We start from the raw sequence: 16,844 nt of genomic DNA on the forward strand, positions 1-16,844 counted from the left end.
GAAGACTTTTAGAATGAATTAACTACAAGGATAATATAATTTAAATTTAATCAATGCTTTTTTGATTTAGTATAATGGATAATTAATATAAAATAATTATTTTTAACAAAATGATCAACTAATATGGAACGGAGAAATTAAATTATAAAAATGGAAAAGGTACAAATATACCCTCGAATTTTGATAAATGGTACAAATATATCTTTGTCACTAATGGAGGAACACGATCGTGACACGTGTCCCGCCGTTAATGATAAGGGTATATTTGTACCTTTTCATTAATGGTAAAGATATATTTATATCCAAAATATGACGGAAGGTATATTTACACCATTTATCAAAGTTCGAGAGTATATTTGTACTTTTGCCCTTGAATTAATTAAGATACCTAAGCAAACCCATGTGAGAGACAATCATCACCCTATTAAAAATAAGCAACTTGATTAAAGTAACTTTTTGTACAGTTGACTGGTGACAAATTGATCATTCTAGTTGGAGTATTTTATTAACAATGTGCTGACCATAACAAAACAGTACACAACTTTATGGCTTCATTTTATTAATAGTAATGCAATTACATCTTGATAGAAAGTGTAAACTTACCACTAGAGGACAAAGTTCCAAATGATAGAATGATAACCAGCATTTGGTCCTGTAATCTTTTGAAAGGTGATTAATTCATTCTTTATATCCTATCAGCAAAAAGAATACCTTTAGGTAGGATTTGCTTACTTTTTCTGGATCTCCATGAGCTCTTTCAGGCGGCCAGAGGTAGGTGGAGCCTATATTTAATGAGTCCAACTGAATCCAATATTTTCCTAAATAATAATATACCCAGTGTATTCTTTGGGGTCTGGGAGGGTAGAGTGTACGTGGACCTTACCTCTACCTCGGAACAAATACAAATAAATGTACCTATACATTTTAAGAAAACCACTAAAATCTCAACAAATATAAACCCTGAAGCCATAATTTCAAAAGTACAATGAGTCCGGTGCTAAGAACCTTTCAACTTTGAATCCTGGATAACCATGAGAATATGGTTTGACCATCTCTCTTCAGGGACAATTATTTAGATTTCAGAAAAAAACAAGGAAATTAACTGACCATTTATTCTGCTTCTAGAACATGCCCTTTTCAAATGTAGATGATTAAGAAACCAAACATGTCTAGTGGGCAAACATAGAATTTAGCCAGAAGTATGAGTTGGAAGTTGGACTTCCAACTTCCAACTATACGTGCTTTCAGTTATTAGCTATGTCAAGTCAAAGCCTTTCTGGATACATGTTATCATTCACTGAATGCACTTACAAGTAACTTGCATACAATATCATCCAATAACAAGACATAACATTATATATAAACAAAAACAAACACAAACAGAACTCCTAGATACCTACCTATGTTGCAATGATGGAACATGAGGAGATGTACAAGCTTATCAACTAACTACTCAAAGAATGATAGCCATGCTTCTACTTTAACTTGGATCCAATCCCAACAAAGTCTTTAACTGTAAAACCAACTTTCTCAAATTTACCTTTCTCATTATTCATTCTAAACTTTAAATAGTCAGAGCAAACAAATGGCTTGTAGATTCTTGAATTTTCTTCACCAACTACTTCATCAGGTGCCAAGATCACCTTCTCATCCTCAAAGCACCAAAAGAAAACTAAAGAAAAGCGATTCACCGGTTTCTTCAGAACAACACGGTGCTCAGAGGATCTTAGCTTATCATTGCTCCAAGCTTGCAGCATGTCACCAATATTTACCACAAGAGTTCCTTCACATGGCAAAATATCCACCCACTGTCCATCCTTTGATCTTACTTGGAGGCCACCTAATTCATCTTGATAGACAATTGTTATGCAGCTCATGTCCGTGTGCATACCAAGACCTTCAACTTCCTGCTCTAAACTATCCGGGGGCGAGTAGTTATTTATCCTCAAGTATCCATGGCAATTACCAAATTCTGAGACATAATACTTCACCCCAAGTTCTTCTCCCAAGCTCATCAAGACAGTTTTCTGGATGACTTTTGCTAACTCTGTCATTCTGCCTCCATATTCTTGCAGTATCTCACTAAGAAAGAATACCACTTATCAGAGAAATATGTCAACCATAGAGATATTAGAGAAAGGAGAATCCAAATGTTATTACCTGAATTCTATATTCCCTTCGCCAGCAAGGGCGTCTGCAGAACCCTTAGCAGAGTCAGAGAAGTCTGGTCCAGATACTTTAAGGCTTTCAAAGAATGGAGATGCAATGAACTGAGGAGTATAAGTTTTCAAAGATGAGTAAGGACCTGCTTTTAGTTTGGTCTCAGAAGGGAGGTTGAAGAGGTGTTTGGAGAGGCGATTAATTTTCCTGTAAAGATCATTGGAGATTCCGTGATTGGTAACATGAAAGAAGCCCCATTCTTTGCAGGCAGCAGCAAGAGAGGATAGAGCAGATGAGTTTGATGGTTGAGAAATGTCCAAAACAGGAAGTTGCAATGGTGATTGGGATTCAGGAATCATTTTTTTAGAAGATGACAAATATGTTGCTTGGTTAATCAAACCTTTAAATGGACATGATTTCAGAAAAGTGTTTTTTTTTTTTTTTTCTAGTAGTTAAATTATTTATCTCATACATATATACATGCATGCAGCACACATATTTCAACTTTTTTTAACTTCCATTTGGTGGAATATATTATGCGAGGGGACGTGACAACTGTGGCAGTCTTTTTCAGCCTCAATTAAAAAGTATGTTCACAACTGATTGGCAATGATACTTGGGCAATATAATAGATGTTCCTGTGCTTGATGGATGACTTTGCATATTTTTGAAAGTCAATTCAAGTGTTGATAGCTTTTAAAGTTTAATTTAAGGTTCTGGTGCTTGTTGCCGCAACAAGCAAGTCGTGTTTGAATTCATGGTAAATCCACAGTTCAACTTATCAACAAAAAAAAATTAAAAATGATTAGTTGTTGGTTCAATAGTTCAAGGATACAGAGTCTCAGACACCTAGTTTTCTTACATTAGCGAATAGCGATTGACGCAGATGCATAGGAACAAACCTCACCTATACACTAAGCTTCACCATTAAATATGTTTCCTCTTATTTAATTCCCTTTGTTAGGTAGCTCTAGTTACAAAAGTTAGATGAGCAATAGTACTTTCTGATTATTTTAGAGATGGTAGTTCTAAAGAAGCAAGTTCTTGGTTTTTTTAATCCCCTTTTCTCCTTTCCTTTCATGCTCTTAGTAGTCAAACTTGAATACAAAGTGAAATCTTCTATATGCTTAAGCAACTATTCCATATAAACAAACAATCATCACATTCATGGTATCTGGTTCAATTACAGAAGAACCTCTGTAATCCACTTAATTGACTCATAGAAAATGTAGAATTTAAGCAGAAGAAAACCAAATTGGTTCTTGAAAGTATACATCCTTTCTTGTAGGGACCAAATAAATATTCAATTCTTGGCCAACTCTTTTTCTTTCTCAGATAAGCAATGTTAGGTATTGTGGCAGACATATTTGGTCCCTCAAAAGGCACCCAATAAAGTTTCCAGTATCTTGACTAAAATCCATGAAACTCATAATTAGAGAGAGTCCCAGGTTAATCAGAAATCAAAGGATATACTTCAAGGTTGATATAGGATTTAAACATAAAATATTCTAATACAGCCAATATCCGCCTTAAATAAGGTGGATATCATATGATTAGGTTTAATATTAAATTTATTTGGTGACAATATGTTTGATTGGTTGTATAAATTTATTCGGCACTAATATATTATATCAATTAAATATAATATAAATTTAATATCAAACTTAATTTTGAAATATTCTACGTTATTTCATCCAAAATAGAATTATTTTTATATCACCTGCCATATGAAATAAATTAATCCAAATGGTCAGAATTATAATTTAGTCTGTGTATCAAATAATCCCTCAGTACTAATTAAGGGATAAATTGCCACTCAGGGTTTGTTGGTAGAAAATAATTTCAAAATAAAATTTGAGATTAATTTTATTCATATTTGGGCATGAGGTATTAATTAGAATGGAATTATTTTTTCCCACTATTTATACTAATCCGTTACGTATGTGAATGGTAAATGAATTCAATTGCTGAAAATGCATATAAAGTGTTTGGTAAAATGTCAAAGAGACGTTACTCGTCAAGAATCTCATCAACTTTACGGGAAAGCTGTTTTTTCGTGGACCCAACTAAGTTTGCTGAGAAGCAAAATGTGAGATCATGGATATCCAGTTTGGTGAGGGAAAACCAATCCATAGAAGCCATCAACTTGTTCAAAACAATGCTAAAAAATGAGCAAAAGCCGAATTACGTTACAGTTTTAAGCGTTATAAGAGCTGCCGAAAAATGGCAGTCTATGGTGAGAGGAATTCACGGGTTTACTATCAAAATGGGATTTGAACTTGAACTGCCCGTTGTAACGGCTCTTGTTGGTGTTTACTCTGTTTGGGATATGGATAGTGCATGGCAATTGTTTAATGACACAAAGGACAAAGATGTAATTTTGTGGAGCGCGATGGCGTCCACTTGTGTCAAGAGTGGAGAGTACGTCGAGGCTATTGAGCTTTTCAGGAGAATGCTATTTTGTGGTGTGGAACCAAATTATGTTAGCTTTGTGGGGATTGTCCCTGCTTGTGCTAATCTTGGTGCTCTAAGAGTTGGAAAAGAAATTCATGCGTATACGATAAAAATTTTGTTTATATCTCATGTTAATATTCAAAATTCTCTTGTGGATATGTATGCTAAATGTGGGAGTTTGAAAACTTCCGTTACTGTTTTTCGTGGAATAGAGAAGAAGGATCTTGTTTCATGGAGGACTATGATTCATGGATGTGTAGAAAATGATCATTTTAGTGAAGCTCTGAGGTTGTTCTCTGAGATGAGGTATTGTTGCTTTGAACCGGATGAGGGTGTTATTCGTGAAGTGATTGGGGCATTGTCGCAACTGAATGAGATTAAAATTGGAGAGTTTTTTCTCAGCTTTGTGCTCAAGCAGGGATATCTGGGCTCTGTTTCGGTAGTGACTGCTCTTGTTCACATGTTTGGTGGTTTTGGTGATATTGAGTCGGCTAGGAGTCTGTTTGATTGCCTGAAACCAAAAGATCTTATTGCCTGGAGTACCATGATTGCAGCATATGCCCAAAATGAGTGTCCTAGTAATGCGCTTGATATATATCGACTGATGCAATCAGCAAATGAGAAGCCTAATGAGATCATCTATGTTAGTTTAATACAGGCTTGTTCTTCGATGGCTGCTGAAGATATTGGAGAAGGGATACACGGGCAAGTGATAAAATCAGGAAACACATCCAATGCGTTTTTGATATCCTCACTTATTGACATGTATTGCAGATTTGGACGCATAAGCCAAGGAGAGGCAATTTTCAGTGAATGTCCTAATAGAGATCTTATCTGTTGGAGCTCAATGATCAATGGTTATGGCATTAATGGGCATGGAAATGAGGCTCTTCAGTGTTTCTTAAACATGTTAAACTCCGGTATTAAACCAAATGATGTTGTGTTCGTTTCTGTTTTATCTACATGCAGTCATTGCGGTCTTGAATATGAGGGGTGGAACTGGTTTCATGCTATGAAAGAGAGATATGGCGTTACTCCAAAACTTGCACATTATGCATGCATGGTTGATATGCTTAGTCGTCAAGGCAATATAGAAGAAGCTTTTGAATTCGTCAATAACATGCCTATTGAGGCTGATAAGAGAATATGGGGAACTCTGCTTGCTGGTTGCAGAAAGACTCGTGTATCAGTTGAAATCTCTGACATTGTTTCCAAACAGCTTATTGCTTTAGAACTAGAAAAAAACAGCTAGTTTGAGATTCTATCTAACTTCTATGCAGAGCATGGCAGATAGAAAGACGTCGAGCAGTTGAGGCAACTTATGGATGAGAAGAATTTGAAGAAAGAGATTGGTTATAGCTTAATTGAAACCAATGTATTGGTTATAGCTTAATTGAAACCAATGTTTAGAAAGGTACTAGAAATAGACGGATGCTGTCATAAATATGTGGAGCTGGATTTGTTCTTCAAAGCATCCTCTTGTTTGCCAATTTGTTTCTTGACCCTTGTTTCAACCAAAAAATTTGAGGAGCTGTACAACAACAATCTAAACAATTCATCCTTTTGTGCTGAAGTGAGTTAATACTTTTAGAGACTTGAAATTCCTTGCTCTTCACTGAGTATGTGACGAGATAATAATGTCCAAATAGAAAGAAAGACGTGTGAAATTGATAGTATCCTACTTAAGTGTTACTATATAATATAAGCCAATATGTTACGTGGCTGAATGCGTCATTAACTCTGAACGGCAGCTATAGCCTACAGCGTAGGAGGAATTTAATTGATGGGAAAGTGGATGATGTTTGAACCTTTTACTCTTTGTTATTTTCCACAATATATTCGGGTATGCAGAATCTTTATAGCAGAACAACAACTTCATGTAGTTCAAGTTTATAAACAAGAACACAATGAAGTATATCAATACCTTCAACACAAGATCAAAATGATCTTTCCAAGAGGTGTATTTTTCAGAAATAATAGATGAAGTAGAAATGAATAAGGTCAAGTCGTCCGAATTCACGGACTTTCCTTAAGGAATAATTCCCCTCACTGTACCCGAGGTTATGGAATCTTCCCCCTCACTGTACCCGAGGTTATGGAATCTTCCTCCCAGGATAAAATGGCCAACAATCCGACGGTACCTCAAATAGGCAGATTCTTCGAACACACTCACGGTTTGAATTATCACACTTAGAGTATTTTTAAGACAAGAAGAATGATTTTGTAATCTGAAAATTTCATGTTAAACCTGTGGAAGAAAGCAGGTTATTTATAGCCATAGCATGCCTCTTCTAAAAAGAGGCAATGGTTCACTTCAAAGGTTGTGACCTTTCTGAAGATTCATGATCAACTTTCTGAAGCGACAATCCAAAACAATGCAACCTACTGTAGCATCCGTTCGAAACTGATACATCAGTTCAGGAAGCGTTCAGCTGAAACAGTGCAATAGTTCGTGAAGCAGTGCAGCAGCAGTTCACTTGAACCAGTGCAACTGTTCCTGCGTTTCTGCACATAAGATGGCGTATTAAAACTCAAAAAGATAGATCTCATCAATCAATCATTTTCCAAATCCAAATCAAAACTGACCGAGCGACGACGACGACGGCGCAAGGATCTCTTATTCCTTGCCTCACTTATTCATGTGAAAGTGTGTTTCACAATATAAACACTTTAAAGCTCTCTTCTTCCACCACTGTGGGAGAAAGAGTAAACTTATCAATTTTGAGTACACTTTCCATTTTTGGTGTAAACTCAATTTTCCTCTTCCACTTGATTTCTCTATTTTCCATTCAACACACATATAGAACCCAACACTCTTGATATTAACAAGGCAGATTACCAGTCTTGGGCAGCAGAAAATATGGGTGTTTTCCAGTCAAGAAGAGCTATACTTATTTACAAAAGAAAGCACGTCCATTGGGACTTAACTTGGCCTTGGAAGATGTTATGGAAGACCAAAGCTCCAACAAAGGTGGCTTGCTTTGGATGGATGGCAGCTATGAATGCTTGTTTACGCGCAAGAAACCACTGACCACCTGTTTCTACATTGCAGATCTACAAAACAAGTCTGCGATCTTTTTATTGAATATTTGTGGGGTGCATTGGCTGATGCCAGAATGTGAGTTGCTGTTACGTTCAACATGTGGAAACATAACGTAAACAGATGTGGAGAACTTTTATCAGTTTGTATTATTACAGACTATCTGGTTACAGAGAAACCGGAATTGCTTTGAAAAATATGTCAATTGATCCGGTTCTGCAATTCAAGCAGCTGAACGACCTTATGTTGAACAAAGGGTGAGTATGTTATCATGCATGCTTTCAGCGTAGTCTGTGACACATCTGCAACACGAAACAGTTAGGATGAAAAGAGAAGACGTTTTTCCTCTTCTGCTTTGAAGTCTATCCATGACAAACTTTGTTTGATAGAAAAGCCCATGCTCGTTCCAGAAACTACAATTTATATACACTTTAATGTCTCATGTTATCATTGATAGGAATAATTTTAGCAAAAACACACCTAAACACTAGTCAATAACTTTTAACTATTAAGTGGAGCTTCTAATCAATTGTGCAAATTCATTTTTCTAAAATGTCCTTGTCTTATTTGCAAAGACTAAAATGACTATCTTGTCCCATAATTTCCCGCTTCTAGCTCCAACTTCCAAATAATAATATTTGTTCACCCCTAGTAGAATCAAATAATAATATTTGTTCAGATCAGATATTACAAAATTTTATTAAATTTATATAAATCTATTTGTTATATCATTTTTTGGAATTAAATTGGTTCATATGAAAAATTACGATACACTTCTTATTCGGAAAAATTTGGATGAAAATATTCTAATATTTATGAATTTCAGGTAAAACTTAACTTCTCCATAGATTTTTTTGAACCTTTTCTTCATGATACATGATTAGCTATTAATTTTTGATATGTAGTTGTAACATATTTACAAATCATATATCCTTACGTTCTTAACAGTACTATCATAAGTATTTGTTTAAGACCTGGGAAAATTCTTCATGTGATAAATGACTCGAAAATGCAGGATCTTTAAATTCAAAATCACAACAAACTGAATTTTTTTTGTTATGGAGGTGAATTAATTGAGTTACGACAAACTCTTTTGAAAATATTACTCTCAAGTTTTAATTGATTGCGATATTTTGACATGAATGTATTTTTTTTAAATATTTTTATATAGACTATGAATGTAATCGTACCAACAAAAATGAATACGCATACTAAAGTAGATATCACTTTAAAAGCACATTAGCACAAAATACCTATTTGCCAAAAAGGCGAAAGACCAGTGAAGTACTGATTGCACCAACGTTCAACCAAAACTCACACGTCGCGTACAACTATTGTTCCATTTCTATATTTAAGTTTTACTTCTAGGAAAATAAAAGTAATCATGAATACTTTTACTAATATAAAACTTTTTTATATTTGGCAAACCTCTTTTTTTGGAGGAAAGGTTTTGGAGACCCCTCTTCTCGTATCATAACACAATAGCATCTACAATGTAGTCTTTAAAAAGTCTTTGTTTAGGGGGATTTCTCCCAATAGGTTTAATATTTTTTATATTAGATTTTATAATATGTAGGCCGATTGGCCAAAATATATAATAACGTAATGTTTTTAGTATTGTTTTCCTTGTCATCTTATTTATCGTTTCATAATTTGCAACTAATAGCTTTCGCATGACGCCCTCTCGATTTCGAAGCCGGAAGTGATACTACTGCTGAGCTTTGTACACCCATCTTCATTGACGGTGTTAACATTTTCCTTTATACTTAATATTTTGCTGGTCACTGCCCACTGAAAATGTTAAATGTTAGCATCCAATTCCAGAACTAAAATACGAAATTTTTTCAAAGATTCCACAGTTCTTCCATTTCACTATTTTGATCATTAGCTTCCCCAACAACCATATTCAAATTTTGTCCATTTTTTGATTCCATTGAATCCATATTCTTTTCATTCTCAGATTTCATTAATTATTCCAGTAGATTTCTTATTTCTTGAAATTCACACATTAACTTCTTCAGTCGATTCTTGGACTAATTAACAATTGTCAATGTCAAGCACATTGAAAATGAACACTAATTAACAATTCTTGAAATTCTGATTTTTTTCCAACTCACACGAAGTTTTTTTAGAAGCAAGAGAAATGTTTTTCAAGTGGAGAAATTTTGTACCAAACTTGCGGGAAAATGAAGGTTTATAAGCCATGAAGTGCCTCTTTGGAAAGGAGTCAATGGTTCATTCGGAAAGGTATATCTTTTGGAACAATCATGTCTGTCCATTTAAAAGATTGTGTCTTTTTTTGAACAGTCATAACCATCCGAACAGTTATTCTTTTTTTCGAAACAATGTGTGTTTTACTCGAAGAGTTGTCTCTCTTCGGAGCAACTTTCAGCATGCAGAAGCATGCACGCGTTAATGGAGAAACAAAAGCTATTGCGTTTTTTATTATGCACAAAATCTGTATTTTGACAACAACAACTTCAACACAAGTTCAAGTATGAAACAAGAACAATTATGAAGTTATGCAACACCTTTAACACAAGATCAAAATGACCAATTTCAAAAATTTCGATAAAACAGAAAAGACCAAGTCCTCCGGATTCACAGAGTGTCCTTAAGGAAATAATTTCCCTCAAGTACTCGAGGTTGTGGAATTTTTCTCCCAGGATACAATGGCCTAACAATCTGACTGTAGTGGTACCTCAAACAATCGGATTCTCTTCAAACTCACTCAACGATTAGACGATCACACGGAGTATTTTGAAGATAAGAAGTATATGTAAACGCAGAAAATTTTCGGGTCTAAATCTGTGGGAAAATAAATGAAGGTTTATATAGTCATTAGGTGCCCCTTCCGAAAGATGGCAATGGTTCACCAGAAAGGTGTATCCTTCTGCATGCAAAAGCATGTACGTTAATTAATGGAGGATCAAAAACTCCAACATTGCGTTTTTCTTTGTTTTTTCGGATGGATTTTCTCCATATGTTTCAAATAAATTTTGTCTAAAAAATTAATCTCATCAATCGATCATTTTCAAAATCCAAATTCGAAGCCGAGCAAGCGACAACGACAGCACAGGGTATCTTTTGATTCTTGCCTCACTTACTATGTGGAGTCACAATACCTTTCTTTTAGGCGTGTTTTCAATTTCCCTCCACTAACACCCTCCATTTACCATTCACACTTTTAACTTTAACCCAACAAATTCTAACTCCGTAACTATACTAGATACGCCCTATACGCCACATGAAATCAAGAAAATATTAAGAGTTGCAAGCACGTCTTCCACTAACTTATAACTTCTTTATTATAGAATGATTCATCCCCCTGCTACTGCTAATAATTTTATACTCTCTTCTTCAATTCCTCCATAATTTTATACTATATGGTTTTATTAAATTATATTCACATGCCTCATTGCTTAACTCCCCGACAATATTAACTACCCTATTATATGAAACTGACAATTTGTCTTGGGGGATTCATACTTGTTTAATCTTCTTTTTTCTATTGTCATTATTATTATTTTTTTTGTTTTTTTTTCCTGTCCTTTTGAATTAAATTTGTACATAATCCGACCTTTCATTGAATAAAATCACAACTTCAATATAAAATTAGTGGAAAAAGATCTAGTTACCCTAAATGCGTCATAATAATTCTTTTAACTCATATCGTGAAGAGTTTAGAAATACAAATTTCATATGAAATTAATGGTAAAAAATGAAGAAAAAAAATTATATTGGAAAAAAAATCGAGGTTATGTTGTGTTATCTTTGATTATTCTAATTGGCTAAAACACTATTATATCTAATCAATCTACTTATTGATCAACTAATGCCAGAATATCTCTTATTTTAAAGCTAATTCAAACTTTGTAAAATTTATTTAAAAACTAATAACAATATTGCATTTAATTAAATAAATAATAATCAACTAAATGCCAGTATATCACTAATTTCAAAGCTAATCCAAACTTAATAAAATTAATTTAAAACTACTACTAAGAATATTACATCTAATAAACTAAATAATAATCAACTAAATGCCAGTATATCTCTTATATTAAAGCTAATCTAACCTTTATAAAATTAATTTGACAAACTAATAACAATATTACATCTAATTAACTAAATAATAATCAACTAAATGACAGCATATCTCTAATTTTTAAGCTAATCCAAACTTTTGGAAAATTTATTAAAAACCGCCCCACTTATTCAAATTTCTTCAATTCAATAAAAATACCATTTTTCTTTTTTCTGATTAAGAATTTGATTATCAAATTGTAATACAACTTGAAGTAAAGACAAATCTTTAGTTTCTTTTTTATTTATTCTATTTTAATTCCCACCAAATCTAATTTTAATTTCTTATTGACCTTATAGCAAATACAGCCTTTGAGTTCCAGGAAGCATCCAATTGACCAGCTCATTCGTGTGTACAGCATTAATATATTTATCATGCAATTATAAATTAATATAGCCATATAAACTCTTAATTAAATGGTATAAATTAACTATACATTGGTGATATTTATTATTTCGGGAAGATCGATTATAATATTATTTTGTGGTAAGTCTTCTTTCTGTTAGTATATATTATTTTTTTATTATCTATTATTTCTTATTCTTATGTTATGTCTTTTCATAAACCCAATTATGATACTTTGTGAAAATATACGGGGAATATTGCTATTGTCGTTGGTATAAACTATGTATTAATATAATCTCACTACCATGTAATGCATGCCTCATTGTACATTTTCAAGAAAACCCCACAACTTTATTAGCCAGTTTAAGCAAAAGGGTGTTCTTTGTTTGATTTACATTTTGATCAAACGGTCAAGATTTGGTTTTTGTTGTTGAAATAAATCAAGATTTCTTTTTGGAAGAAAAGGGGTTGGAGAAAAAAGAAAAAAAAATTAAGGAGGGAACAGTTTCAAACTTTCTTTAAGTATTACTATTAGCTTTGCATTTCTACTGTTCAAATTCAAAAAATCTGTGAGGTAACATAAAAAAAAAATGAATAGTTTACCTTTGGTTTTAAATGTTCAAAATTTCAGTTTATTTGTTTACTAATAATCTTCATGTTCAAGATTGCTTTTTTGTGTATAAACTTTGCCTGCATATTCAGAGAATTGTATAAAGTTGCTGTTAACAATGACACATGCTGTTTTTCTTTTGCTTTTGTCTCAAAAGAGTATAAAATATTTTACTTTTACTTTTAGCTGTAGTTTTTATTTCAGTTTAGTTCCCGGGTAGTTAAAAAGTTCTTGTATTTGAAAGAGAAGAAGACATCAGTTTTCTTGAACTTTTGCTTACAAATCTTGAAACACCTTTGTGACTATTTTCTTGAACTTTGTGGCAGTTTTGTTGATTGTTATGCAGATTTGATCGCGGAATTTACTGATTGGGAGGGTGAAGATGGAAAATGTTTCAAGTCCTGATGAAAGTTATGATGTGGGCTATGGATATCAGGCATCACCTTCTTCTGTTGATGATCAATCGCCTACGTTGAGTGGCAATTCATTCGCCTATTGCAGAACGAGCTCAGAGACCTCAGCCTTTTCTGAGCATACAGATGAAACCAGTTGGTCTGAGACAGGTTCTCCTATGAGTTCGCGGGGAATGAAGTCTCCGACTCGTGCAGTGCTTTCGAGACTAGGAATGAGGCAGCACAAGACAATTGCAGATGATCCTGAGACTGTAGATTTAGGTTAGTTTAAAACCATTTGGCAGTAAAATGGATTACAAGTTTCATTTTTTTTTGGTAAGTTTCTTATGAATTTGCTGACTTTGGTGTGGGAAAAATGGTAGAGCTTGAATTGATGAAGGAGAGATTTTCAAAGCTGTTATTGGGAGAGGACATGTCAGGAGGGGGCAAAGGGGTGGCAACAGCAGTGACAATCTCAAACTCTATAACAAATCTTTATGGTAAGTTTTTCAAATGCATCAAGTGAATTTTTTGTTTTACGGATTGGTGTTTTTTCTTCAGCATCTGTGTTTGGTCAACACCAAAGATTGGAGCCTTTACATCCTGACAAGAAATTAATGTGGAAGAGAGAGATGAATTGTCTGTTATCTGTATGTGATTACATTGTAGAATTTGTTAGTACATCACAGACACTACAAGATGGAACCACTGTTGAGGTGAAAAATCTTTTTAGCAGAAGAATTCTCTCTATTCGGTTTTGCTTATCGAAGAGTGCTAACACATGTCAATACTTTCAGGCGTTGACAAGCAGGCCGCGGTCAGATATTCATATCAACCTTCCTGCGCTGAGAAAACTCGATGCCATGCTCCTAGTAAGACCACAACTATTATATCCCACAACCAAAATTTTCCATTCAAATGCAGATACTGCTTTAGCCAGGGTGAAGCTAAAATTGAGATTTTTACAGGAAATCTTGGATAGTTTTGAGACCACTGAGTTCTGGTATGCTGAGCAAGGAAGCATGTCAAACAACTCAACACGTGCTGGATCGTTCAGGAAGATTGTTCCGGTTCAGCCTCAGCCTCAGCGCAAGGAAGAGAAGTGGTGGTTACCAGTTGTTTGTGTTCCTTCTGGTGGCATCTCGGAGAAGGAAAGGAAGCACTTGAGACATAAGCGCGATTGTGCCAACCAAATTCACAAAGCAGCAATGGCCATCAATAGCAGCATCCTTGCTGAAATGGAAATCCCAGAATCATACATGGCATCACTCCCTAAGGTACCTTCCATGCTTTGTGTCGTATACTTTTTGATTAGATGAAAACAACAAGCTAAACATACTCAAATTATAATACACAAACATGGAAATTGCAGTACTAATGAGGAGGTAATTTTGATACAGAGTGGAAAGGCGAGTGTTGGAGACTCTATCTATCGTCACATGTATTCAGCTGAGAAATTTTCCCCTGAACATCTCCTAGACAGTCTAAACATAAGCTCTGAACATGAAGCACTAGAGCTCGCTGACAAAGTTGAAGCTTCAATGTATACATGGAGACGTAAATCATGCATGCCTCAAGCGAAATCATCATGGGTCATGGTAAAAGATCTTGTCTCTGATGATCGGACTGATAAGAATAATGTTTTAGCAGAACGAGCAGAGAGTTTGTTGTTTTGTCTGAAGCAAAGGTACCCCGAACTCTCACAAACAACATTGGACACAAGCAAGATTCATTGCAATAGGGTAAAGTTTCACATGAATCTTCTTTAATTCCATGACTTACATACTACCTGATCCAACAACAGATAACTGAACAATGAAATAATGATTCTTGCAGGATGTTGGTAAGGCAATTCTGGAGAGCTATTCAAGAGTACTGGAAAGTTTGGCATTCAACGTTGTTGCTTGGATCGAAGATGTTCTTTTTGTAGATAAGACCATGAAAAAACAAGAAGAATAAGAACTGCAGTAAGCAAAGACTTTTTTGATTTCTGCAAATGAGATTCTAATTTTAGCTTCTCTAGATTACAGTTAAACTTCCAGTAACAAAGGATCATTACTGAATAGGATAGAACCAAGTTGAGAACTCGAACTATCGATTGTGTAATTTGAGAAAAGTACTCAAACTTGGAAAATTTGTTCTTTTTCATGGTTTTGTATATTTTATAACTTATATCCAAGAACCAAATACTGTAGTTTTCTATTCTTTGTTCTGTTAGATCCTTCACAATGAGGACATGTTGGGTCCATTCCATCTGCATTTGCCAGAATATTATGCCCCTAGCCTATGTTGTTCGGACTCTTCAAAATGTCAGTAAGTGTGTCGGATTCTACAAAAGTAGTGTATTTTTGGAGAATCCGATATCGGGAACCACTTAGCCCCTCGTACAAATGCTGACAGGATACCTACTGGATAGATACAATGGAAAAAAAAAAAAAAAAAAAAGGAGCCATCCCCTTTTCAGAGAAATTGGAACACTGTTTGGTAAATGAGAAAAAAGTGAAAAAACATACATATTAATTGATGATTTAGCCTAGTGAGAACTTTCATTCACTAAACTACTGTCATAAGAAGAGATTCTGGACAAATTTCAATTTAAAGAAAGAACAGATTCTTGATTCCCCACTCAGGATTTAACAAAAGAGGACACCCAATCAAGAATTCAAGATCAAATTTCCAGTGACAAACCCAAAAGGCTAGTTTTCATCATCATGATCATCCCAACTAAGCAACTAATAAAAGGCAGAATTTAAGTAAGCATAAAAATCTATCCAAAACATATCAAAGAAAAGAACCCCACCCCATTTTGTTCAAAGATTGAATTTTGTATATACTCCATCATCAACATTAATATGACTTATTCAGACATCAGTCCAAGAACCAGGTCTGATCCTCAATGGTCCCCTATTCCTAAATCTTTGTTCAGACTTGAAAGCTTCAAGAAGTGACTTGCATTTAGCATTGTCCCCTTTGTTTTTCTCCAAACATTTCTTCAAAGCTTCAACATCAGAAACCTTCTTCTCTTCAACACCACTCTCCTTTTTCTCCTCATCATGATCCATATCTCCACAATTCAACCAAGAACTGATGATATGGGGCCTCAAAAAGAGAGGATTTTTAATCACTTGCACCAAGATTTTCAAGAATTTGGAACTCTATAAATGGAAGTGAAAATTGGACAGGATTACTTGTGTTAGTAAACTATGCAAGAGCAGCAGCATATATAGGAGAATCTTTGTGGGAGCTTCTGTTTTGGTGTGTGTGTGTATATAGATGGGGGTAGGCGGTAGGGGGGAGGGGGTTAGTTTTGGATTCTTGTAATAAGTGGGACCTTCAAACAAGTGATTGACATGGATCTCATCACAATTCCATACCAAGTGAAATTTTTTTCTACTTTCTCAAACTTATATACTATAAATTTCACACTCTATATTTTAAGTTAAAACAATTATGTAATCCTACATTTAATAAAGTATGGAAAAAGATTATTTATGTTATAGATAAATTCCATAGAGACCGCCCCTTAGATTTCGTTAACATAACGCTAACCTTTTTTAATTGGTATATATGACATTACATCTACTTCTTTTTCTTTTTGGTAACAATTCAGTTATTTATTTATTTATTTATTGTCAATACTGACATATTACAGTATGACAACCTTACCTTTATTAATATAAAACTATTTAGTTGATAAAGAATATGAAATTCTGTTAATTAGATATGATAATATTATTGTAGTGTCGATGGAGGGAA

General features: G+C 34.3%; 3 protein-coding genes across 5 annotated transcripts; 2 read left to right on the plus strand and 1 right to left on the minus strand.

Annotated features, from left to right (window-relative positions):
* Positions 1-1,330: 1,330 nt before the first annotated feature.
* LOC107879738 (gibberellin 20-oxidase-like protein) lies at positions 1,331-2,662 on the minus strand. The gene is made up of 2 exons (XM_016726684.2): positions 2,161-2,662; positions 1,331-2,082 (listed from the first exon to the last, which is right to left on the minus strand). Exons 1-2 carry the CDS (start codon positions 2,517-2,519, stop codon positions 1,476-1,478), a joined length of 966 nt encoding a protein of 321 aa, XP_016582170.2. The 5' UTR covers positions 2,520-2,662; the 3' UTR covers positions 1,331-1,475.
* Positions 2,663-4,114: 1,452 nt separating this feature from the next.
* On the plus strand, positions 4,115-5,866 carry LOC107839187 (pentatricopeptide repeat-containing protein At2g33680-like). Its single transcript, XM_016682574.2, has one exon. The coding sequence runs from the start codon at positions 4,115-4,117 to the stop codon at positions 5,864-5,866; it is 1,752 nt and encodes a 583-aa protein (XP_016538060.2).
* A 6,551-nt stretch (positions 5,867-12,417) lies between these two features.
* On the plus strand, positions 12,418-16,009 carry LOC107839188 (rop guanine nucleotide exchange factor 2). Of its 3 annotated transcripts, none has more exons than XM_047394461.1 (7): positions 12,418-12,660; positions 13,023-13,370; positions 13,472-13,588; positions 13,650-13,804; positions 13,886-14,365; positions 14,489-14,830; positions 14,925-16,009. In XM_047394461.1, the coding sequence occupies exons 2-7, from the start codon at positions 13,079-13,081 to the stop codon at positions 15,045-15,047; spliced, it is 1,509 nt and encodes a 502-aa protein (XP_047250417.1). In that variant the 5' UTR covers positions 12,418-12,660; positions 13,023-13,078; the 3' UTR covers positions 15,048-16,009. The 3 variants fall into 3 exon arrangements, with proteins under 3 accessions (XP_047250417.1, XP_047250418.1, XP_047250419.1); XM_047394463.1 differs by lacking the exon at positions 12,418-12,660 and having other exon boundaries at positions 12,836-13,370; positions 13,886-13,960; positions 14,057-14,365; XM_047394462.1 differs by lacking the exon at positions 12,418-12,660 and having other exon boundaries at positions 12,830-13,370; positions 13,650-13,960; positions 14,057-14,365.
* Positions 16,010-16,844: the final 835 nt, after the last annotated feature.

The sequence above is a fragment of the Capsicum annuum genome, chromosome 8, assembly GCF_002878395.1.
Source record: "Capsicum annuum cultivar UCD-10X-F1 chromosome 8, UCD10Xv1.1, whole genome shotgun sequence".
NCBI lineage: Eukaryota > Viridiplantae > Streptophyta > Magnoliopsida > Solanales > Solanaceae > Capsicum > Capsicum annuum.